The sequence below is a fragment of the Salmo salar genome, chromosome 01 (assembly GCF_965601325.2).
Source record: "Salmo salar chromosome 01, fSalSal1, whole genome shotgun sequence".
In the NCBI taxonomy this organism is placed as follows: domain Eukaryota; kingdom Metazoa; phylum Chordata; class Actinopteri; order Salmoniformes; family Salmonidae; genus Salmo; species Salmo salar.
In genome coordinates, this window is record NC_138291.1 from 85,973,889 (window position 1) to 86,000,205 (window position 26,317).

Consider the following 26,317-nt stretch of genomic DNA (forward strand, 5'->3'; position numbering starts at 1 on the left):
TAATATATTATTATTACCTTGTTAGTCTCATTCCAAATGTCGTAAAATTCTTGGTTATCTGCACAAACCCTAGCATAAATTATGAATCAGCAATATACAAATTGGCTCAATTATTTATTTACTAACTAAATAATCACAGAAATGCATAACAAACAAACAGTAGATATTGGTTACTAACAATGATAGAAAAGTCCCTAGTGGGCTAAGCCGATATGACAGCTTGGTAGACAAGAGGAAAGGGGTGTGACTGAGAAAGTGCAGGAAAGAGAAAATCGATTTATTACAGTCTATAATTATATTCATTGAAATGCTAATCCTTTGCACACGAACGGCCGCTCATTTGAGAATAATTGCAATGTATATATATTTACTCCCGTATGTCGTTGTTGTCTTCTCTGTTGGAATCCTCGATCGTCCATCATCGTCTCTGGTTAACTTTCATTGAAGTCACAAAGTCTTTCATGGTTGTAGGTGGTTAGAATGGACACTTCAGAGGAGTACCATTCAGAAATGTTCTCATAGACTAGATGCTTCGGTGGTTGTCGGTATGCTCGTTCTAGGTTTACGTAATTTCTTGCTGCAGACAAGTAATTATACGTCTAAGATTTGCTCTTATTCTGTAGGGATCGATAGTCTCAGAGTTGAACCATTTCCAGCCGTCCAGCCAATGCTCCACGTGGTATAGTCTTGTCCTTTGGTAGAGTTGTAGTTTAAACCACTTCACACACCAGCATCACCCGACATGTTTTGGTCTCAGAAATTCAACCATTTGCAACCTTAGCTTACACCGGGGTTTGCGTGGTCTGGTGTGAATTTCATCAAGAGTGGGTTTTATACGTTTCAGTAGAAAAGGGCAGTCCATGACGCCTAATGTGATGTCTGGGCTCACGGGGGTGTGGCCACTGACTAGTTAATCTTTATATGAAAATCCATACTCTCATTTAGAAGGTTAATATCACATTACATCTTTTCACAAATCGTTTCATGTTTAATCACATACTTTTCACAATATTTAGATGTAAACCTGACAGCTGGGAAATGTACACTTTAAGAGATACCTTTATATATGTTTCCTGTCTTTCATGAGATCACCAAATGAGACACACTCCTCATAAACTGTCCCTTAAGTGTCCACGGACCATTCCCACATTCTCAAAAGTAGAAATTGTTTAATTCTCACATTTTGGGGAATTAGGAGTTTGGCCAAGTGAAGGCCTTTGTTCTCTCTCTGCTCTCTCCCTCTCTTTCTGCATGACCAGGGGGAGAGAGTCTCTGCCAGGAATTTATGACCTGAGATAACAAAACCTGGGTTTAGGAGAGAGAGTGAGGGGGGGGTGGGATGATCTACCCCCAGAAAGGGCCACGTCATGGCACCTGTGAACTTTGTGAACGTTTCTGGAATTTTACAACCAACTGATGTTCTGTGTTTTCATTCTCTCCAGGGGTCAGGGGGCATCTCCTGCAGCCATGCAGAAGGCCCAACAGGTCTCCCAGGGCCTGGACATTCTCACGGGAAAGGTGGAGAACGCAGCCCGGAAATTGGAGGCCATGACCAACTCCAAACAGGTCATCGCCAAGAAGATTGACGCTGCTCAGGTAGGATATCTGATTGATTGGATAATTGATTGATGATAGGATAAAAGTAAAACACAAATCCAAGAGGATAGCACACAAAAGCATTAAACAACAGTAATTTGTGTTCCATGGTGTTGGGCCGATTGTCTTATGTTGACCACTAACCCTGTGCCTCTGCAGAACTGGCTCGCAGACCCCAACGGTGGTCCTGAGGGAGAGGAGAACATCCGAGCCCTCCTGACTGAGGCCAAGAAGATCGCTGACATGTGTGAAGACCCCAAGGAGAGAGATGACATCCTGAGGTCTATCGGAGAGATGGCTGCTCTCACCGCCAAGCTCTCTGAGCTCCGGAGACAGTAAGTCGCACATTGGATATGCTATGTAAATAGTTGTTGGTTGCATTCTTTAAAAAAGGAACAATGCAGAATAAAGAAGACTTCAATGAAGAATGTTCAAAACACTCGGTAAAAACCAAACCAAGGTAAAATATTGAGTTCCGCAGGGTTCGGTTCTTGGGCCATTATTGTTCTCACTATACATGTATCCCTTGGTGATGTAATTCTTTAGAGGTTGAATCACATTTTGTTTTCTTGCTAGATAGTAGTCCACAAATCGTAATCAACGTCATTTCATTTTTATTTAGCTTTCCCTAAAATAACTATATAATGCTTTAGAGAGACTATGAGAAAGGTCCTTTCCAGTATGTCATTATTCTCTCCCATTCACAGGGGTAGAGGAGATACTCCGGAGGCCAGGGCATTGGCCAAACAGATAGCCACGGCTCTGCAGAACCTGCAGTCGAAGACCAACAAGGCTGTAGCCAACAGCAGGCCTGCTAAGGCAGCAGTCCACCTGGAAGGGAAGATAGAACAGGCCCAGAGCTGGATGGAGAACCCTACCATTGATGACGGTGGAGTGGGTGAGTCTCAATAGCCTGGTCTCTCTCGTAGCTCCCAGTCTCTCTCTCTCTCTCTCGCTCTCTCTCTTTCTTTCTCTGGTTCTCTCTCTCTCGCTCTCTTGCTCTCTCTCTCCATCCCTGCTTCTTGATTTCATCTCTCTTTCTTCCAATCTATCTCTCTCTGGCTCCCTCCCTCACTTGCTGTGTTGTTTTTCTCTGTGCACTACATTCCACTACTCTCACCCAACCTCATAATGCTCTCTTTGGCTTGTCGGCTCAGAAGCCTGGATACACTCTCACATGTCATGCATTGTTTACACTGGCTCTGGACTGTATGACACCGTCTACTAGAGAATGTTCAGAGTAAGCATAACCACAACAATATATGGAATAATAAGCCACCTAGACTGCTGCTTCTGTGTCTGACTCCATCTATGTCTCTCCACAGGCCAGGCAGCTATCCGGGGTCTGGTGGCGGAGGGTCGTCGTCTGGCTAACTCCCTGCCAGGTCCCTATAGACAGGAGCTGCTGGGGAAGTGTGAGCAGGTAGAACAGTTGATGGCCCAGCTAGCCAACCTGGCCGTCAGGGGCGAGGGAGAGTCGCCACAAGCGCGTGCCGTGGCTCAGCAGCTCCAGGAGACCCTGAAGGTGAGACGGCTCACATTCACTCTCACAAGTCATTAGCCACACAAGTCATCCAAACCAGCTGGAGTTCACTCTGACACAGGCATGGTGAAGGGCTCCCCCTCCTGGCAGGACACACCAGCTGCAGTCAAAGACAGATCCACAATTTTATTTATTTAACCTTTATTTAACTAGGCAAGTCAGTTAAGAACAAATTCTTATTTACAATGACGACCAACCCCGGCCAAACCCTAACCCGGACGATTCTGGGCCAATTGTGCGCCACCCTATGGGACTTCCAGCCTGGAATCGAACCAGGCCCTGTAGTGACACCTCTAGCACTGAGATGCAGTGCCTTAGACCGCTGCGCTACTCAGGAGCCCTATGACTATGGTAGTAAAAATAAATGTGGGTAACACTTTATTTGGATAGTCTATCTGTAGTTGCTAACCATAAACTAACCATAGCTTTATCCCTTATCCTTAACCCTTACCCAAACCCTTATCGTAAACCTAAACATAACCTTAGAAAGCAGTTGCCTATCAACAGATAGTTTGTTGATACTATGACCATCGTTAGAGTGTCTACAGATGGAAAATCCTGAATATCCAAAGAAAGTGTGACCTAAATGAGCTTTTGTTTATTAAGAAGTAAGAATTCCCCTTTGTTGAACGATGTCACACAGATGTAGTAGTATTTCCATAGATCAGAGCTGCAATGTAAAGCACTTGACAAAAGAGTTCTAAGAGCCTATTGTTAACATGTAATACTTTTAAAGCTGGTCTAATGCTTACTAACTCATGTGTGTGTGGACTTGTCTTCTCAGGACCTCAAAGAAAAGATGCAGGAAGCTATGACTCACGAAGTGTCGGACATCTTCAGCGACACGACCACTCCCATCAAACTACTCGCTGTGGCCTCCACCGCCCCGGCCGATGCCCCTAACAGGGACGAGGTGGGTGGTTTATCTTTCTCTCTCCCCCTTCCTCTCTTACTCTACTCCCTCTCCCTCTGTCTCTCCCTACAGTAACTCCATCATGGCTCATTCATTCACTCAACCTATGAACAGAGCAGTATAAAGAGCTCTAAAGCGTGTACGGCGGCAGGTAGCCTAGTTGGGCCAGTAACTGAAAGGACGCTGGTTCTAATCCCGAGCCGACTAGGTGAAAAATCTGTCTGTGCCCTTGAGCCAGGCACTTAACCCTAATTGCTCCTGTAAGACACTCTGGATAAGAGCGTCTGCTAAATGACTAAAACGTGAAATGTAAGTTTACCGTGCATGCATATAATATGGCTCTGCAATATGGTGACTTATTTGGCAGATTCATATCATCATACACATATGGATGACTTATTGATTAGTTTTCAATCATTTATGTACTTGTCACTCAATAATACTTAGACTACATTTCCAGAGGGAAGTCTTACCATAAGTAATCATGTAAGATTAATATTTAATAATATGTTTTATCGTTCTGTTTTGTCACTGTAAGCATTTGCTAAGTGGCATATAGTATACTATATTTAAGCAATAAGTCCCGAGGGGGTGTGGTATGTGGCCAATATATGCACGACGCAATGCGAAGTGCCTGGGTACAGCCCTTAGCCATGGTATATTGGCCATATACCACAAACCCCTGAGGTGCCTTAATGCTATTATAAACTGGTTACAAACCTAATAAATGTTTTCATACCCGTAGTATACGGTCTCATTTGCAACGGCTTTCAGCTAATTAGCAGTCAGTGCTCGAACCACCCAGTGTATATTGCGTTATGTTTCATGATTCTATGATTTGTCACTGTTATGTTAGGTGTTTGACGAGAGGGCGGCCAACTTTGAGAACCATGCCAACAAGCTGGGTGCAACGGCAGAAAAGGCTGCTGCTGTAGGAACAGCTAACAAGAGCACTGTGGAGGGGATCCAAGCTGCCGTCAAGTCTACAAGGGACCTGACACCACAGGTATGGGACAGTGTGTTTGTTTGAGTGTGTGTAAGTGTGCGAGTGTGTCACTGGTGTAGCATAAATCCCCGTAGCCCCCGCAAGGGGAGAGGGCCCACATGCTCTGGGGGCCCATGCGCCTGTCATCTCACGGCTATGTCTAAATTGTATTCATTTTTGTAATAAATAATTTTGACAGTAACCCTCCTTTTTTAATTTACAAATGTAGCAAGCAAAGTGTTTGTGTTGTTCAATCTACATGGGTAGTAGATGAGTCAGACAGTCAATGTAGTTTTCATGCAGCTAATTAGCCTATTTCGGCCTTCTCACCTAATTGGCTATCAAGTTTTAAAAAAAAAGTTAAGTTAATCAGGTGGGACTCGGATGGAGAGTGAGTGGGTGAGTCAGGTGGGACTCGGATGGAGAGTGAGTGGGTGAGTCAGGTGGGACTCGGATGGAGAGTGAGTGGGTGAATCAGGTGGGACTCCGATGGAGAGTGAGTGGGTGAATCAGGTGGGACTCGGATGGAGAGTAGGTGGGTGAGTCAGGTGGGACTCGGATGGAGAGTGAGTGGGTGAGTCAGGTGGGACTTGGATGGAGAGTGAGTGGGTGAATCAGGTGGGACTCGGATGGAGAGTGAGTGGGTGAATCAGGTGGGACTCGAATGGAGAGTGAGTGCGTTGTTCAAGATGGATAAACATAAGGCAAGACCAAGCGGTGCACAAAAACAAGTTTTATCTGATCAAGCTCGTGCCAAATTACTGAAGATAACTACAACAGCCAAGCTACCACCTTGTGAGAGTCTCTCCTCCTCCTCTCCAGAATAGGGTCAGTTCCTCTAGTGAGAGTCCCTCCTCCTCCTCCTCTCCAGAATAGGGTCAGTTCCTCTAGTGAGAGTCCCTCCTCCTCCTCCTCTCCAGAATAGGGTCAGTTCCTCTAGTGAGAGTCCCTCCTCCTCCTCCTCTCCAGAATAGGGTCAGTTCCTCTAGTGAGAGTCCCTCCTCCTCCTCCTCTCCAGAATAGGGTCAGTTCCTCTAGTGAGAGTCCCTCCTCCTCCTCCTCTCCAGAATAGGGTCAGTTCCTCTAGTGAGAGTTCCTCCTCTCCAGAATAGGGTCAGTTCCTCTAGTGAGACTGTCGGCCATCCTTCTCCTCCTCTTCCAGAAAGGCCTACTGGACAATTTGTATATTCCCAAAAATATATTTTGGTTACTGATTAGTAAGCTGTTGCATCGTAAATTCATTTTACAATCTGCAATGTTTGAATTTCCCACTTTAAATACATTATTGCCTCCAGCCAGCATTCTAAATAGCAGCATTGTGACACTGTAGGCCTATAGCTTCATGAAACATAAACGTTAGGCTTAACGTGAGAAAATTACGAGCAAATACAAATGAACATGTATCCATTAAAGCAAAGCTATAGCCAAGCATTAGCACCACATCATCTGATAGCCTATCGATAGGCAGCAGCGTAAACATTGACATTTCAGAACCACAGACAGCAATTGGTAGTCTATACATTTAGTTGTTTTTTTTAGGAAGGGGAGGGGCCCAAACTCTGACTTTGCAGGGGTCCAGAGAAACTGTGCTACACCAGTGGAGTAGCTGTGTTTGTGTTTTGTGCAACATGATCAACATTTGTGTGGTGCTTATGCCGTAGTGACATAGGGACGATTAATTTGGCCTTGGTCAGTTGACCCCTATTTCCTATATTTTCTTTTTTCCTGATGGGAACGTTATTTTCTAGGTGGTCTCTGCAGCCCGTATCCTGCTGAGAAACCCAGGCAACCAGGCTGCATATGAGCACTTTGAGACCATGAAGAACCAGTGGATTGACAACGTGGAGAAAATGACAGGTAGTGCCAGACCATCTTGTGTCATTTGTCGTTGATTACAAAAAGTGGGCGTTGTGGTCACTTCGTTATAAGCACTAAGAATGATGTCTTCTCTGTCTCTAGGTTTGGTGGACGAGGCCATAGACACCAAGTCTCTGTTGAATGCCTCTGAGGAGGCCATTAAGAAAGACCTGGATAAGTGTCGTGTGGCCATGGCTAACCACCAGCCCCAGATGTTAGTGGCAGGGGCAACTAGCATCGCCCGGCGGGCCAACCGAATCCTCCTGGTGGCGAAACGGGAGGTATAGATCATTTTTATTTACAATCACATTTATTTTCTAAAGCCCTTTTTACATCAGCATTTGTCACAAAGTGATTTACAGATACCCAGCCTAAAACCCCAAAGAGCAAGCAATGCAGATGCATAAGCATACAAACACATGCCACAATGGTGCACTTTAGCAGATTAGAATACAAATCAAATCAAAGTTTATTTGTCACGTGCGCTGAATACAACAGGTGTAGACCTTACAGTGAAATGCTTACTTACAGGCTCTAACCAATAGTGCAAAAAAGGTATTTGGTGAACAATGGGTAGGTAAAGAAATAAAACAACAGTAAAAAGACAGGCTATATACAGTAGCGAGGCTATAAAAGTAGCGAGGCTACATACAGACACCAGTTAGTCAGGCTGATTGAGGTGGTATGTACATGTAGATATGGTTAAAGTGACTATGCATATATGATGAACAGAGAGTAGCAGTAGCGTAAAAGAGGGGTTGGCGGGTGGTGGATGGCGGGACACAATGCAGATAGTCCGGGTAGCCATTGGATTACCTGTTCAGGAGTCTTATGGCTTGGGGTAAAAACTGTTGAGAAGCCTTTTTGTCCTAGACTTGGCACTCTGGTACCGCTTGCCATGCGGTAGTAGAGAGAACAGTCTATGACTGGGGTGGCTGGGGTCTTTGACAATTCTTAGGGCCTTCCTTCAGACAACTGAATTGCAGTTCAGCTTAAAAGAGATAATATGAAAAGGATTCAAAATAGAAATGCATGAATACACTTTCTTTCCTAGGTGGAGAACTCTGAGGATCCTAAGTTCAGAGAGATAGTGAAGGCTGCATCTGATGAGCTCAGCCGGACCATCTCTCCCATGGTGATGGACGCCAAGGCTGTAGCTGGGAACATCACAGATCCAAGTATGTTCCAAGGCAGTTACCAGACATTTAGGATGTGTTTGATCATTTTACTGTATAACCTGCTGTTATAGCTACCTGTGTTCAGCTTTCCAACATGACCTAATACTAAATATAAAGACTCATTCTGTCAATTTCTGAATCTGTGATTGTCAAAAGTTAAGGTTCAGTTGATGGTGTTATGGTTTTGGGGTCTGTCAATGTGTTACTGCTACCACACGGCAGCTTTTGCGGCCTTTGTCTAATATCCTGTTTGTAAGGCCTATATGTATCTCCTTCTTCCTCTGTGGTGTCCAGGTCTGCAGAAGGGCTTCCTGGACTCAGGCTATCGAATCCTGGGTGCCGTTGCTATTGTGAGAGATGCCTTCCAGCCACAGGAACCAGACTTCCCACCACCACCACCTCCTGATCTGCATCAGCTGCACGTAAGTCGATCAATCAAATTCATTTATAAAGCTCTTTTCACATCAGCATCTGTCACAAAAGACTTTACAGTCCTGCACTGCCAACACCAGGGTTTTGTTCAGTGGTGTACAAATGGGGTTTCAGAACGTTCATATAAAAAAATATATATTTGTTAGAACGGATATGATTATCTGCCATGCAGAGTAGAGGGATTCATTTCTGTCTGCAACATTCTGAACGTTTCACCTATCTGAATACACGCCAGGTCAGCGACGAGCCCGCCCCACCCAAACCCCCTCTCCCCGAGGGTGAGGTTCCTCCCCCCAGACCCCCTCCCCCAGAGGAGAAGGACGAGGACTTCCCAGAGCAGGTATTGGGAGAGATGGTGAGCGAGCCCATGATGATGGCCGCCAGGCAGCTCCACGAGGAGGCCCGCAAGTGGTCTAGCAAGGTGAGCTAACAGCACATACAGTTAGTTACATGTTGGTGTTCAAAGTGAAGTTTATTGCAACCAGAAAACCATAGCAGAGCAGATTCAGACTAGCCATAATTTGGTGCCATTTAGGAAGTGTGACATGTACATATACATGTATACTGAACAATTACACTGGACACGGAATCCACCCCAGCTGTGTTGTCATATGTCCAATTTAATGCCTTGGTTTTTGTCATATTTTTCAGGGTAACGATATCATCGGTGCAGCCAAGAGAATGGCCCTGCTCATGGCTGAGATGTCCCGTCTGGTGCGCGGTGGCAGCGGGAACAAGCGTGCCCTCATCCAGTGTGCCAAAGACATCGCCAAGGCCTCAGACGAGGTCACGAGGCTGGCCAAGGAGGTGGCCAAGCAGTGCACAGACAAACGCATCCGGACCAACCTACTCCAGGTCAGCTGACCGACTGGTTCCTGGTCCAGTCTTCTTAGAAAACAAAATGCTAACTCTCATGGCTATGATGCAATAAATTGAATAAATACCAAAGTTTTGATAGCTATGCTGCCTTCATCAGGGTTTCATCTGGTCCAATATTCTGCTAATGGATGAATTGAGCAAACAAGGACGGAGGAAGCAAGACTTTCAGACTGCTCTCTCAGGTTTTTCTTGAGGAGCAGCAGCAGCTCTGGAAAGACCATAGAAAGGACAACAATATATTCGTGTTGGAGTTGTAGGACTAAAGATAATTGAATTTCCACCCTGTCCTCGTGATTTAATTTAGGGTAGATCATTTGAAATAAATTACACTTGTTTTCTGTTTTTTATCTTCATGTCTCTGACTGGTTTCTCGGAACTTGAACTTAAATAAACTTCTCTGTGTTCCAGGTGTGTGAGCGGATCCCCACCATTAGCACACAGCTCAAGATCCTCTCCACAGTCAAGGCCACCATGTTGGGTCGTACCAACATCAGCGAGGAGGAGTCAGAGCAGGTCAGTACACTGGAGATCATTGGATAACACACATCAACCAAAGCTACCTTTTTGCATTTGGAATTACATTGTAATGAAGTTAAGTGGTTTCTGTAATTATACAAGTGGAATAAGGAACACTATTCCACATGTGTAATTACAGAAAAACACTCGAACATTTCAACTTGAAATTTACTGTGAAATGTACTCAAGTACAATGTAACAGTAATGTTACAATGTACAGTGTTTCCCCTAGGATTTCTTTCAGCAGTGGTGGCAAGGGTGGGGGGGGGGGGGGGGGGTTCATTGCTACTTAGCGCAATGACATGCTAGCTGTTCCCATAGACTTCCAGTCATTGAGCCAACAGCTATCCATTTAAAAGTGTATATCAGCAGAAATATATGTATTTTAAAAAACAATTTATCATCGGTGGGCCGTTGCTGCTAAATAAATATAGGGGAAACACTGATATAAATAGCATGTTATTACTAGTGTAATTACAGTGTTACTACACAAGAACAACTTCATGTAAAATGTGACCAACATTTTTCTTTCCTTACCCCTCTCCCAGGCCACAGAGATGTTGGTTCACAATGCCCAGAACCTGATGCAGTCTGTGAAGGAGACGGTAAGAGAGGCTGAGGCTGCCTCCATCAAGATCCGGACAGATGCAGGCTTCACTCTCCATTGGATCCGTAAGACACCCTGGTACCAATAAGAAGAGACGGGCCAACTGTCCGTTCAACTACGTCCCAAATGGCATTCTATTCCCTATGTAGGGCACTACTTTTGACTTGGGCTCATGTCTGGTAAAAAGTAGTGTACTAAATAGGGAATACAATAGGTTGCCATTTGGGACACGGATTATTCTGTTCCTCTGCTCAAGGCCCAGCTTGTTAAGAAGAAAAAAAGACCCAGACCCTTTGAGCAATAGATTTGATGGACACATACATACTAATTCCAAGCTACAATGAATGAAAACCCTGCCTGGTTGGGGTAAAAAGAGTGAGTTAATACTGAATACACTATTTATCAGTCAGTGTCAATCCCATACCTGTCTGTAAACGGTGTTTAGAGGTTTTATTTTCTTATCCAGTAAGATTAAAGGAGTACTATTACCAATCTCATTTAAACATACAGTAGCCCCAAATCTAAGTAAACATTTTAGCATTAAAGATTTGTCTTGGAAGACGTTTGTATGTCTTTATACTGGTTCTTAATTTCACTATCTGCATTGTGCATTCGTTCACAGTTGCTAGGATAAAAGCACATCCAACTCAATGGGAGTTGGTTTGAGCGTATCGTTATGCTGAGCTCTACACGCAAATATATATCATTCAGTGGTTATTATGTCTGTTCTAGAAATGGAAAAATAAACACTATTCCCTGTTCCATATTTGTATTACAGTTGAAGTCGGAAGTTTACATACACTTAGATTTGAGTCATTAAAACTTGTTTTTTAACCACTCTACAAATTTCTTGTTAACGAACTATAGTTTTGGCAAGTCGGTTGGGACATCTACTTTGTGTATGACACAAGTAATTTTTCCAAAAATTGTTTACAGACAGAATATTTCAATTATAATTTACTGTATCACAATTCCAGTGGATCATACGTTTACATACACTAAGTTGACTGTGCCTTTAAACAGCTTGGAAAATTCCAGAAAATGATGTCATGGCTTTAGAAGCTTCTGATAGGCTAATTGACATCATTTGAGTCAATTGGAGGTGTACCTGTGGATGTATTTCAAGGCCTACCTTCAAACTCAGTGCCTCTTTGCTTGACATCATGGGAAAATCAGCCAAGACCTCAGAAAATAAATTGTACACCTCCATAAGTCTGGTTCATCCTTGGGAGCAACTTCCAAATGCCTGAAGGTACCACGTTCATCTGTACAAACAATAGTACGCAAGTATAAACACCATGGGACCATGCAGCCGTCATACCGCTCAGGAAGGAAACGCATTCTGTCTCCTAGAGATGAACGTACTTTGGTGCGAAAAGTGCAAATCAATCCCAGAACAACAGCAAAGGACCTTGTGAAGATGCTGGAGGAAACCGGTACAAAAGTATCTATATCCACAATAAAACGAGTCCTATATCGACATAACCTGAAACACCGCTCAGCAAGGAAGAAGCCACTGCTCCAAAACCGCCATAAAAAAAAGCCAGACTACAGTTTGCAACTGCACATGGGGACACATGATACTTTTTGCCTATTCCCTTTGGATTTATTAAACATCTTAAACTCCAACCATCTGCCTCCTGTGTCTGCATTTGGGTCTTGCTTAGTGTCATGATAGTACAAACTGGCCATGACAGACCAGCAGACTTGGACCATGTCTGCCACGCTGTCTCCCTACAGGGAGCCACCATTGGGAGACATCAGGGGTTACTTTTTGGAGAAATGTCCTCTGGTCTGATGAAACAAAAATAGAACTGTTTGGCCATAATGACCATTGTTATGTTTGGAGGAAAAAGGGGGAGGCTTGCAAGCCGAAGAACATCATCCCAACCGTGAAGCACGGGGGTGGCAGCATCATGTTGTGGAGGTGCTTTGCTGCAGGAGGGACTGGTGCACTTCACAAAATAGATGGCGTCATGAGGGAGGAAAATTATGGGGATATATTGAAGCAACATCTCAAGACATAAATCAGGAAGTTAAAGCTTGGTTGCAAATGGGTCTTCCAAATGGACAATGACCCCAAGCATATTTCCAAAGTTGTGGCAAAATGGCTTAAGGACAACAAAGTCAAGGTATTGGAGTGGCCATCACAAAGCCCTGATCTCAATCCAATAGAAGATTTGTAGGCAGAACTGAAAAAGCGTGTGCGAGCAAGGAGGCCTACAAACCTGACTCAGTTACACCAACTCTGTCAGGAGAAATGGGCCAAAATTCACCCCACTTATTGTGGGAAGCTTGTGGAAGGCTACCCAGGTTAAACAATTGAAAGAAAATGCTACCAAATACTAATTGATTGTATGTAAACTTCTGACCCACTGGGAATGTGATGAAAGAAATAAAAGCTGAAATAAATCGTTCTCTCTACTATTATTCTGACATTTCACATTCTTATAATAAAGTGGTGTTCCTAACTGACCTAAGACAGTGAATTTTTACTAGGATAAAATGTCAGGAATTGTGAAAAAATTAGTTTAAATTTGGCTACGGTGTATGTAAACTTCCGACTTCAACTGTAGATAGTGAGTTGGTTTTTGTAGCAATGTTTTTAATTTTTTTATTGTCAGGACTGTCAGAGTTTATTCTAGCCTGGTCCCAAATCTGTTTGTGCTCTTCGCACCGGAGTTGGCATGATAGCACTAAACAGACTAGCACTCAGGCTAAGTTTGTTCCACCATTAACTTCTTAAATATATTTTTTTATGTTTTGAGGTTTATTATATCTGCGCTGTTGGAAAACATAAGGGCTAGATCTTCAGACACATTGCAAAGATAATGTCTTATTAACTTATAATGTTTACAACCATTTAGCGTACAAAAGAGTTGACGATTGAAATTAAATATCCATTAAGATGACTTGCATTCAACTCTGTCAGTTTCTGGACTAGCTTGATTTTTCACCATGTTGCATTGCGATTACATGTAGACCTTAGGTCTCCCTCTGGTCTGGCCCTCTACTTTGTACTTCTCAGAGAAACTATAGCAAGCCAGTCTCTGTGTTTTAGCCTGACTAGAGGCCAACTGTACTGTAATGTTTAAACTGTGTCTTGACATAACGTGGTGTGCACTGCAGAGCCAATTTTGTGAAACATTAATGAATGATCATTCAAATACTTTGAAGATGAGGTCTGGCTATGGGGGATAAAGGCGGTGTGGACAGTTTGTGGGTTAGCTTCTGATTACTGTATTAAGCCGAGTACTTGACTAAGCTGACACTATGTCCAGGTAGTCTCTCGTCCGTGAGACTACCAGTGTGTTTAAGTTCAATGCCTTCTTTTCCTCTTATATCTTCGAACTACACTAAACTAACCCTTACAGTTGCTAACACAGCTGGTACAAATGGTTGGATGTTTTTAAAATGTTTTTTTTTGTGTGTCTCAATAAGACCAGTGCAGTTTGAATGTGTAGATGAAGATACTGAGACCCTACAAAACCATCTGATGTGCCTTGTAATAAAAAGACTGATTGCAATAATAAACAATTCATTTACAGGAAATTGTTTTGTATCTACTTTGTAGTAAGCACTACTCAAGACATTATAATTCTGTTCAGACACATTTTTGTGATTATTTATAAGATGGGTACAAAGTGAAATATGATATTAGAGTCAAGTACTGCTTTTTGGTATTGTTCACATTATTTTGTAATAAAGCATTTAAGATTCCTAACAACAATTCCTCTCTTATTTATAACACGAAATTGCCATAGGTTTATAACACAGTAATCCTTGTTATAACAGTAGTGATACATTTACATTTGTAGGCACGGCCCTAATTAATGTCTTCCCTGCCACCTGGAGCTGCATGGCAAATGGTCCAGGAACACAAGGAAAGCACAATACCCAAGGACTAGTCAGCCCTTCCCCCTCTGACGGGACGAAAGATATCTCTCTGTTACGGTATTCTTAACTTGTAGAACTTTTAACCGACAACCTCAGCTCATTGACTGAGGGAAGAACCCACATTCCATCTCTCCATATTTTCCATATCACTTACATCCTGATCTACACTGATTGAAGTGGATTTAACAAGTGGCATCAATAAGAAATCATATCTTTCACCTGGATTCGGTGCATGTTCATGTGTTCCACCGCAAACTGTCATAAACAAATCTCACAAATCCCACATCAGTCACTGGCTTCATCAATAAGTGCATCAACAACGTCGTCCCCACAGTGACCGTACATACCCCAACCAGATGCCATGGATTACAGGCAACATCCGCACTGAGCTAAAGGGTAGAGTTGCCGCATTCAAGGAGTGGGACTCTAACCCGGATGCTTATAAGAAATCCTGCTATGCCCTCTGACAAACCATTAAACAGGCAAAGCATCAATACAGGACTAAGATTGAATTGTACTACACAGGCTCCGCTTGCACTACACAGGCAGGGCTTGCAAAATATTGTACTACACAGATAGGGCTTGTTAACTATTACAGACTCCAAAGGGAAGCACAGCCGCGAGCTGACCAGTGACACAAGCCTACCAGACGAGCTAAATAACTTCTATGCAAGCAACACTGAAGCATGCATGAGAGCATCAGCTGTTCCGGACGACTGTGTGATCACGGATTCTGTAGCCTTTGTGAGTAAAATCTTTAAACAAGTCAACATTCACAAGGCCGCAGGGCCAGATGGATTACTTGGACGTGTACTCCGAGCATGCGTTGACCAACTGACAAGTGTCTTCACTGATATTTTCAACTTGTCCCTGACCGAGTCTGTAAGATCAACATGTTTCAAGCAGACAACAATAGTCGCTGTGCCCAAGAACACCAAGGTAACCTGCCTAAATGACTACCGACCTGTAGCACACACGTCTGTAGCCATGAAGTGCTTTGGAAGGCTGGTCATGGCTCACATCAACACCATTATTCCAGTAACCCTAGACCCACTCCAATTTGCATTCTGCCTCAATAGATCTACAGATGACACAATCTCTATTGCTCTCCACACTGTCCTTTCCCACCTGGACAAAAGGAACACCTACGTGAGAATGCTATTCATTGACTACAGCTCAGCGTTCAACACCATAGTGCCCTCAAAGCTCATCACTAAGCTAAGGACCCTGGGACTAAACACCTCACTCTGCAACTGGATCCTGGACTTCCTAACGGGCCACCCCCAGGGGGTAAGGGTAGGCAACACGCTGATCCTCAACACGGGGGCCCCTCAGGGGTGCGTGCTCAGACCCTTCCTGTACTCCCTGTTCACTCATGATTGCATGGCCAAGCAAGACTCCAACACCATCCTTAAGTTTGCCGATGACACAATAGTGGTAGGCCAGGATAACAACCTCTCCCTCAACGTGATCAAGACAAAGGAGATTATTGTGGATTTATTATAAAGTTCCTACATGTACATACACTACTGGTCAAAAGGTTTTGGAACACGTACTCATTCAAAGGTTTTTCTTTATTTTGACTATTTTCTACATTGTAGAATAATAGGGAAGACATCAAAACTATGAAATAACACACGGAGTCATGTAGTAATCAAAAAAGTGTTAAATAAATCAAAATATATTTTAGATTTGAGATTGTTCAAAGTATCCACCCCCTTGATGACAGCTTTGCACACTCTTGGCATTATTGCAACCAGCTTCATGAGGTTGTCACCTGGAATACATTTCAATTAACAGGTGTGCCTTATATGTCACACCTGTCAGGTGGATGGATTACCTTGGCAAAGGAGAAATGCTCACTAACAGGGATGTAAACAAATTTGAGAGAAATAAGCTTTACATGTTGAGGTTATATTTTAATGTATTAATAGGACGTCTAGGATATACGTACAAAATAATACGAAATGCTCTGAGACCAGGTTGGTGCAGGTGATCTCGATATTAGCTAAAGTCACCTACATTTTTCTATTGATTATAAGTCGAAATCAAAGCTGTCTCACTCTGGAATAGCGAGTCACAAATGTTTTTTAATTCAGGCAATATCTCAAGCCAGCATGTGATAGATTTTTGTCCAATAAAACGGTCGTTGTGTCTGCAGAGATTAGTGCGGTTGTAGAAGCCAACATGGAGAAAGGCAAAGTGACAGATAAAGCACTTGGGTAAGTGTGTAACTATCGAACCGTATTTAGAAACTCAATGCTCAGGTGTGTATAAGATGCTGATAAATGATGGCTTTGTAGTGATGCTTCGTAAACAAGCACAGAGATGGGTGGGTAGCTAGTGAAGCAGTATCGATCTGTGCGATACTGGTTCAGGTAGCTAGCAAGAATGCTATTAATTTCCACGTGCAACAATATTGGCCCGTGTTAATAAATTGATTAGCATAATATCTTGTTCTGAAACGTGATTACACAAGTTGTCATTCTGCTGCTATGCTTAAATTCTAGCATCAGAGAGCACCATAATGCTTATATGGTGGCCATGACGGTCCAAGCTTTGTATCCCAAACCACAGCTGCATTTTCCATGCATGATGCAAAATGGATACGTTGTACATCGGCTATTAATCAGTATGTGCAACAAAGTATCAGTTAGGCAACGCTAATGTTTATTTAAGTAACTAGCTAGGCAAATGTGGTAAGGACTCAAAATAGGTTACGTGTGCAGCCAACCACATACCTAGAAAAAAAATGATATCGCGCCGCCCAGTGCAGTTCAAGCCAATCCGTTTTGGGAAACGGTATTCGAGGAGGTTCCAGTTTTAGTCAAAATTGCTGCGAAATTAGCACGCTGCTATTACTGGATGGAATTGAGTAGTAGCTTCACCAGTTTGTTAGGCTAAAGCTATAATCAACCTAAACTGACACAATGACTACTGCAAGGTAAGATTGTTATATTGCTGGGAAGGAAATATTTTTTTTGTATATTATGTGTCATGTTTCTCCTGTTATTCCAGTGATAATGGTTAGATCAAAAGGGAATAACTGAAACATCATAGTGATCGGCTATATCCTATGGACTTCATGTTAGGGAATGACATGGAAGAAACTGCAGGATTTGAGGCTCAGTTGTGATCTTGTCATAAGAGTAGACCGTGACCATAACCTTTCAAAGCTATGAAACCTTGTCAAAGATAACAATATCTTTCAAAGTGTGTGATTAAAATAAATGTACCCTCAGTTACTGCCTATATGGAGTTTAAATGCATTATGGAATGTGCACTGGCCTGCATTTTTCAGGTTTGCTCTTTGTGTGTGCATGCATGCATGGGGTGAAGTTCCTATATAGGCCTTCAGCTGTTAGTTAGGTGACACATGAGCTCCACATGTGCCTATGTGATAGCTGCATGTGCCTAAAAGAGGATGCTGTCAGTGGAATAAAACACTTTAGGCTCTCCGTAGTGTGCTGAAACACCCATAGGGGTTTAGTGCGATTCTTCATAACCAACACAGTTGCATCATGCATTTATATTCTGTCTGAGTAGAAGTGCTGATCTAGGATTAGGTCCTCCCTGTCCATGTAATCTTATTCATTATTATCTAAAAGGCAAAACTGATCCTAGATCAGCACTCTTATGTTGTTCTCCTCTTATAAGACTGATAGTTCAGAGGATATGGTTTAGTTTGATAGAATGATTTTGAGAGTGAGACATGCATATGTTTGCCTCTGCTTAGATCCTGTGTTCTCTCTTCAGTACAGGATGCCTCATGTGTCCCACGTGTTGCTCACAGGGAACAGCTCAGATGACAGACTTGACTTGTCTTAACCCCTTTCACTCTGAGGAGCACAGGACTTCCTCAAGTGCGCTCTACTGGTAACAGAGCCACCACAGAAACACAGGGACAGGTGTCATGCTGCCTCACTTGGCTGGCCCTAGATCTTTGTTTTTTGGGGGGGGTTTTGTTATTTTAGCAGACGCTCTTATCCAGAGCGACTTACAGTAGTGAATGTATACATTTAATTTCATGCATTTAATTTTTTTGTTGTACTGGCCCACCGTGGGAATCGAACCCACAACCCTGGCATTGCACACACCATGCTGGCGTTGCAAACACCATGCTCTACCAACTGAGCCACAGGGAAGGCCGTCTGGTCACAACCTGTGGGGAACTGAACATGTTCATGGTTTCGATTAAGGGATTTGCCATTCCACCATTTTAGGCAACATTGTCTGAAGACTTTGGGATTTCAGCGCTTTCACTGCTTTTATTTACTCTTTGTCACACCAGATGTGGGGATGAGGCCGACTGGAGTGTCTGAGTCATGCTTTTCTCTCCACAGTGAAAATGCTCTATTTGGGATGGGCAACCCCCTGCTGGACATCTCAGCTGTTGTGGACAAGGACTTCCTCGACAAGTGAGTTTTGAACATAACCATTTAGATTAAGCTAACCATGCATCCTATAAAATGATACTATTATTTTAATATTGCTTCCGTCTCAATAGGTATGGACTGAAGCCCAACGACCAGATACTGGCGGAGGACAAGCATAAAGCCATGTGAGTAACGGACCGCTAAAACAGCGACTTAATTCAACACACACACTTCAATATTGACTTTTTACTCTCAAATTTAGTCAACTAGCGTTTATTCATACTTCTCCAGAAGCATCTTGGCATAATAAGCAGCACTCAAAATAGCTGACTGGGAGTGTCCCAAATGTCACTCTGTTCCCTAATTAGTATGCGACTTTATAGGCCCTGGTCAAAAGCAGTGCACTATATACAGAATAGGGTGCAATTTGGGAGATATCCTGGGTGTCTATAAATCTGCCTTTCGTAACGGGGCAACTGCACTTGATCTGGAGGTCCCCAAGCATGGCCATGGCACACCCATGCTACCTTCACCATGATGCGGCCGTTAGGCACAAGAATGCACCCCGACACTGACTCCGTTATTCTACTACAGTTCACCATCCAAGCTGCCAAATGGTAGACTATTAGAAATATATGGCTCATGGATTTCGATAAGGAATTAGAGGACTTGAATAATGTATTGTTGAAATGTAGGCTGTGCGCTATTGAATTGCATGCACTTCGCAACAGTTGTAACTTTGATACTGACTGTAGAGGGATGATTCTCTCTGTGAACATCTGTGTAGTCTAAATATAGATTCTGCTGGAGGAGCTAATAGCTACACACCCCCAAAAATAACCCTTCTCCACCCTACATTATACAAGGTGCTAATTCACCAACAATATAACCTCTCAGCCTTGGGGTTAGGCAGCACTTAAAATACCATAGCGTTAGAAGGATATATTAGCCTCCGATGTCTTCTGTTGACACCCAAAGTAGAGCTGGATTTTAGGGATGGTCTGATATGAGTAGTCTTTCCATTCTGAAGTCAGCACTCCATAGGATTCTAAATGGGGGTGTGGTGAGTGGGAGGGTCTTCAGAGGCTGCATTGCCTGGGTCGTATTCATTGGTGCACACCATAGCACAATGTTTTGCAACGAAAACGAGCATTTGTCCCTCCCTGTTTCATCTGTTTGGTTCATAGTGAATACACCCCTCTTGCAGCAGTTCAGATGACAAGCCTGTGGTCTGTTTTTGATACAGCTATGCTACCTACACTAGGTAGTGTGGACAAAAGTATGTGGACACCTGCTCGTCGAACATCTCCTTCCAAAATCATGGGCTTTAATATGGAGTTGCGCCCCCCCACCCATTTACTGCTATAACAGCCTCCATTCCTCTGGGAAGGTGTTCGACTAGATGTTGGGACATTGCTGCAGGTACTTGCTTCCATTCAGCTACAAGAGCATTAGTGGGGTTGAATGATTAGGCCTGGCTTGCAGTCGGCGTGCCAATTCATCCCAAAGGTGTTCGATGGGGTTGAGGTAAGGGCTCTGTGCACGGATTTCAGCAAATCATTTCTTTATGGACTTTGCTTTGTGCACGAGGGCATTGTCATGCTGAAACAGGAAAGGGCCTTCCCAAAACTGTTGCCACAAAGTTGGAAGCACAGAATCGTCTAGAATGTCATTGTATGCTGCAGCATTAAGATTTCCCTTCACTGGAACTAAGGGGCCTAGCTTGAACCATGAAAAACAGCCCCAGACCATTATTCCTCCTCCAGCAATCTTTATAGTTGTCACTATTCATTGGGGCAGGTAGCATTCTCCTGGCATCTGCCAAACCCAGATTTGGCCGTCGGACTGCCAGATGGTGAAGATGACGTGTTTCTGCTGCTCCAGAGTACAATGGCGGCAAGCTTTATACCACTCCAGCCGACGGCTGGTATAGCGCATGGGAATCTGAGGCTTGTGTGCGGCTGCTCGGCCATGGAAACCCATTTCATGAAGCTCCCGACTAACTGTTCTTGTGCTGACGTTGCTTGAAGAGGCACTTGGTAGTGAGTTGCAACCAAGGACAGACGATTTTTACGCATTTCAGCACTCGCCGGTCCCGTTTTGTGCGATTGTGTGGCCTACCACTTTGCAGCTGAGCCGTTGTTGCTCCAAGATGTTTCCACTTCACAATAACAGCACTTACAGTTGACCAGGGCAGAAATTTGACGTACTGACTTGTTGGAAAGGTGGCATCCTATGACGGTGCTACTGTACGTTGAAAGTCACTGAGCTCTTCAGTAAGGCCATTGTTTGTCTATGGAGATTGCATACCCCTGTGCTCGATTTTATACACTGGTCAGCAACGGGTGTGGCAGAAATAGCTGAATCCACTAATTTCAAGGGATGTCCACATACTTTTGTATAGCCACATAGTGTACCACTAGCCAGAAAGCTTGTGTAAGAAATTTGGCCCCTGAATTACTTTAATTTCCTGTTTTTCCATTTACAATGTGATGTGCTTGCTGCAGAAGGCAGTACTCCCCAGAGATCTCTAAAGTGGGAAATCAATAATCCACAGTTGTACTGTAAAGAGTTATTAAAAAAATAAAATGTTTAGCTTCATGCTAAAACTTTGCATTATGGAAAGTTTTAGGCTATTGCTTTGGATGGGGACTTTTTTTCTCTGCGTCATAAGAAAACAAGGAGATGTGGCTAAAAGCGTGCCCTGGAATAATGAAGTGAATGTTTACCAAGTGAAACCGGTTTGATGCTTGTATTATTTTAGATGGACCCTTTAGAGATGATCTACTACTCGTGCTATTGCACTCCAGATCACTGACCAGTAGGCTAGGTGTGGTGCTTCTACTGTAAAGCAGCCTTATCAGCAGTGTAATTCAGTCTCCCCAGCAGGCAGAACATCAGACACAAAGAGAATAGTGTTATCTTTGGCATGCATCACGGACACTATGCAGTTCTGTTCTGTCCTCACCAACAATGGCTACATTCTTTGTCGCCGTTTCCACATCACCAGGACCGGCTCTGTTGGAATAGTTCAGTATAGAGGAAACCTATTTAGTGAACCTTATTTTTGTAGACTTGAGTGTATAACCCCTCGTCACCTGGTTCCTCTAGATTTCTTCCTAGGTTCCTACCTTAGAAGGAGTTTTTCCTAGCCACTGTGCTTCTGCCTCTTCATTGCTTGCTCTTTTTGATTTTAGGCTGGATATCTGGAAAGCACTTTGACAACTGCTGATGTAAAATGCTTCATAATATACATTTACTTGATATAAGTAAGCTAAGTAGTATGAAGTATCCCTCAGTGCCTGTTTGGTTATAGCCTACACTACAGCTTACTCGACTGCCATACAGTCTACTCATTTACTTGTGGAAACTAGAGCTGGGCGCTATGGACCAAAGTCCATATTGATGCGATAATGATGAATAGAAATGCGTTTAAAACATTTATGTGCAACACAGTTTCAAATGATCCTTTTTTTAAAACTACTAATACTAGTTATTTTATTTAACCAGGTAGGCCAGTTGAGAGCAAGTTCTCATTTACAACTGCGACCTGGTCAAGATAAAGCAAAGCAGTGAGACAAAAAAGAAGTTACACATGGGATGGGATAAACAAACGTACAGTCAATAACACAATAGAAAAATCCATGTACAGTGTGTGTGCAAATGTAGGGAGGTAGTCAATAGAGGCGTAATAATTACAATTTAGCATTGATACTGGAGTGATAGATGTGCAGATGATGATGATGTGCAAGTAGAGCTACTAGGGGTGCAAAAGAGCAAGAGGGTTAGTAATAATATGGGGATGAGGTAGTTGGGTGTACTATTTACAGATGGGCTGTGTACAGTGATCGGTAAGCTGCTCTGACAGCTGATGCTTAAAGTTAGAGGGAGATTTGACTTTTTTTATTTTATTTTTAATTCGTTCCAGTCATTGGCAGCAGAGAACTGGAAGGAAAGGCGGCCAAAAGAAGTGTTGGCTTTTGGCATGACCAGTGCAATATACCTGCTGGAGCGTGTGCTATGGGTGGGTGTTGCTATGGTGACCAGTGAGCTGTGATAAGGTGGGGCTTTACCTAGCAACAAATTATAGATGACCTGGAGCGAGTGGGTTTGGCGACGGCTATGTAGTGAGGACCAGCCAACGAGAGCATACAGGTCGCAGTGGTGGATAGTATATGGGGCTTTGGTGATAAAACGGACAGCACTGTGATAGACTACATCCAGTTTGCTGAGTGTAGTGTGGGGACTATTTTGTAAATGACATCGCCGAAGTCGAGGATCGGTACGATAGTCAGTTTTACGAGGGTATGTTTGGCAGCATGATTGAAGGAGGCTTTGTTGCGAAATAGGAAGCCGACTCTAGATCTAGTTTGGTTGTAGCCATCAATTGTCCTATTAACAATCACCCATATTGGCAAACAAAAATGTAATTTCGAACTTCATATTTCTTTAATCTAGGCTTCTTATTGTAATGATCGATATCAGCAAAATGCCTAGGATAAAGTCAGGGTTTCCCTTACTCTGTCCTGGCCCACCACAGATGGAACAATGAGACAGATATTTCACCGGATGTATAAATGTGACGCATCCGCTTGGCATTTCCACGGAAACCCAGTGGCCGACAGTGGGAGAAGATGGAACGAGATGGCTTTGGCCAACATTTTCCAAACTTTCTCATGGATTTATTTGTTTATTTATTTATTTTTATATTTTCCCAAAAAATTTTTTTAAACATTTCATCTCAATACAGTTTTCTGTTCCCAAAACTAAAATGTTTTTATTGACTTCACCCTTTGCCAAAGTTTTAAAGTTGCGTTGTTTAGGAGTACAAAAGTGAATTGAGTTATTGCACTTCAGAGTAGGCGTTCCCTAACGGAAATATGCAAATGCATGATAGAATGTGCCAATAGGATCTCGCTAGCTCGTACTTGGCTCTGCCGAACTCCTTGCTTGTTCCATTTTAAGCCTTTTCCAGAAATGAGAATTACACCAAAAGAAAGCAGTTGTCTGAGGATGGTGCTGGACTATCTGGCATACAGTAAAAAGTAAGGGGACAGTTTGATAAATCTTTTAAATAAAGGTTAAAATCCAGGTCATGCTTTTCCTAAAACACAGGGCCCAACATGTTGTACTGCAGGTCATTGGACAGTATTAGTATTATGAACCAATGAAGTTCATGTTTGGTTAGAGTTTACTGTACTGCCACACTTAGCTTGTGGTGACTAGCCTAGTTTTAGGTCTACTTTTGGTAGCCCTTTGTCTGCACTGATTGTAGCAACCCAAACAAGTCTGACATGCTGACAAGTTGTCTAACTCTAACTGGACCTTAACCTTGGCGCTTGGTGATTAGCAGTATATGGCAAACAAGCCCTTTTTATCAAAGCTTACCCTTGTGTGCCACTTCCAAATTCACAAACCCAAACTGGTTAGTCTTATCCCATTTCTTTAGTGGTACAAATATCACTCGGGCCGCTCTCAACTCTAGTCCTGTCTGAATTCAATTATCTAGCTAATCCTGTTAACATTATAGATGAACCATCTCTGGTACAGTGTACACCGTCATCACTCCCCTTCCAGTCATATCTGGCCATAGAAATAAAATTACTAGAACAGGTATATCCCTTCAGACTTCCGTAATAGTACAGTGCAATGTCCGTTCTAGTAATTGTGTTTCTATGCCATCAACTCTCCTCTCACTGTCATTTCTGGCCAATGGTTCACCACTACTAGTCTGATAACTGTATTCAAATAGGTTCTCCCTGTCCATGTAATATTTAGTCATTAAAATCTACAAGGCAAAACTGATTCCATGTTTGAGCTTCTACTGAGATGCTTTATGAATACAAGCTCTGATACTGTTCAGTCAGGACAGCAGGTGAAAATGCTCATTTAATCCAAACATGATCCAGCTACATTGACCTCTTTCAACACTGTAGCTGTTTTAATCATCAAAGGTATATCAATGTTGCAACAAAAGATCCCTGACTGCCTTGTCCTCCAGTCTAGTACGATCACAATGGCCTACTTCGTTATTACCTTGGACTGTGCAAACTAATACAGGATTTACAGTTGAAGAAAGGGGGTGGAAACTCCAGAATAAATGTAGTGTATGAATAAGGTACAGATAATTCATCAGATTCACTGACTAACCACCAGACTCAGGATATGCATCCCAAATGGCTCCTTAGTCCCTGATCTAGTGCACTATTTTTTTTTTTTACTAGGGCCCACTATATAGGGTGCCATTTCGGACGCATCCAGGGCCTGTTCACATTAGTCTGTCTTCCATATATGGAAGTCTTCTCTTCTAATGGTTCCCACTGTTCCACTGCTCCTCAGGCTCATTGCCTGTTCATATGACTGCATGTGGTTTCAAATGATGCTGCAAGGATGCTGCTCACTCACGCTACTAAGCATACCTCCAGACAGTCTGTTTCAGAAGTGATTTTGAGAGGGCATGGTGATGGATGGTGAGCCTTTCAGTAGTTACCTTAACATTGTCCTCTTTTAAGGTGGTGATCATGAAGTCAGATTTTGCTTTGAAAATGGGGCAGTGTACTTAAGTTTCATCGTGACTTTTTTAATTACTTCATATAATTAATTGAACAGCGTTGGTTACTTTTAGTAGCCTATTCATGCACTTGTTTTAATACCATCTGAGAGTAAACACATTTTTAAATATAACTACATGCATAAGGAAATGTATCAATCGTTTTTTTGGGGGGGGTTATGTTATCTGGATGACACTGCCACCATGTGGTTGGAAATGGAACCTCATGGTCACATGACAGTACCATGCAGGATAAACAGAATATCTAGGTTATCCTTTTTCTCCTGCAGGTGGCAAGTTGATTTAAAAAATAATATATATTTTTTGTTCTTTAGCTTGATTTAACATGACAACATTCTAAAACACCTCATCTGCAAAAGATTACAATAAGAGAAAATAGCATATACTTTTCATGGTTATGTTAAATGGGCTTTGTAGAGTCAAGTTCACTATTATTATGACTAAAATGCATAGGCACTATGTTGTTAATTAGGCTAGAACATTCAATTAGTCTGTTAGATGACTGAATGAAACCTCGTAATCTCATGTTCAGTAAGGGCCCACAGGGAAACATTCAACAGAGTCCTGTCTAAACTGGACCTGTTCACACATTCATTTGATTTCGCCTCCGTCTGTCCATTAATGGATTACTTTCTCATCTTAGCGCTGACGGCATGACTACTTTCAGAGGTTGTTTTCTCACAGCAATTAAGTTCATAAGCGCTCCGCTCATCCCTCGTTCTGTTTTATTTTCTCCTCCTCTGTGCTAAATGCAGATTAGCGGTGTCACAATGACATCCAGAACCAGAGTAAACTGCTCATTATGCAGAGTGACCCGCTGCTGCTGTATGAATTATGCAAGGGACTGCGTGTGTGTCAGTGTGTTTTAGTAGCTAGCTCTTATTAGCATTCTAGATGGATGGATGGATGGATGGTTGGGAGGAGAGACACTGCGTCCCAAATGGCACCCTATTCCCGACATGGTGCA

At 42.9% G+C, this 26,317-nt stretch overlaps 2 protein-coding genes across 2 annotated transcripts in view; both read left to right on the forward strand.

Annotated features, from left to right (window-relative positions):
- Positions 1 to 14,058, forward strand: part of LOC106611807 (vinculin) — a 75,964-nt gene extending 61,906 nt beyond the window's left edge. Inside the window, exons 9-22 of the mRNA XM_014212402.3 lie at positions 1,443 to 1,596; positions 1,756 to 1,931; positions 2,304 to 2,494; positions 2,922 to 3,121; positions 3,924 to 4,052; positions 4,909 to 5,058; positions 6,786 to 6,894; positions 6,997 to 7,175; positions 7,949 to 8,072; positions 8,367 to 8,494; positions 8,740 to 8,925; positions 9,156 to 9,359; positions 9,792 to 9,896; positions 10,448 to 14,058. Coding sequence (XP_014067877.1) covers positions 1,443 to 1,596; positions 1,756 to 1,931; positions 2,304 to 2,494; positions 2,922 to 3,121; positions 3,924 to 4,052; positions 4,909 to 5,058; positions 6,786 to 6,894; positions 6,997 to 7,175; positions 7,949 to 8,072; positions 8,367 to 8,494; positions 8,740 to 8,925; positions 9,156 to 9,359; positions 9,792 to 9,896; positions 10,448 to 10,594 — 2,182 coding nt within the window. The 3' untranslated portion in view covers positions 10,595 to 14,058. The remainder of the gene's footprint in view (positions 1 to 1,442; positions 1,597 to 1,755; positions 1,932 to 2,303; positions 2,495 to 2,921; positions 3,122 to 3,923; positions 4,053 to 4,908; positions 5,059 to 6,785; positions 6,895 to 6,996; positions 7,176 to 7,948; positions 8,073 to 8,366; positions 8,495 to 8,739; positions 8,926 to 9,155; positions 9,360 to 9,791; positions 9,897 to 10,447) is intronic.
- Positions 14,059 to 17,273: 3,215 nt separating this feature from the next.
- adkb (adenosine kinase b) overlaps positions 17,274 to 26,317 on the forward strand; it is a gene marked incomplete at its 5' end in the record, with an annotated part of 290,820 nt that continues 281,776 nt past the window's right edge. Inside the window, 3 exon segments of the mRNA NM_001165301.1 lie at positions 17,274 to 17,347; positions 18,747 to 18,821; positions 18,911 to 18,964. Of these exon segments, the coding sequence (NP_001158773.1) occupies positions 17,334 to 17,347; positions 18,747 to 18,821; positions 18,911 to 18,964 (143 nt within the window).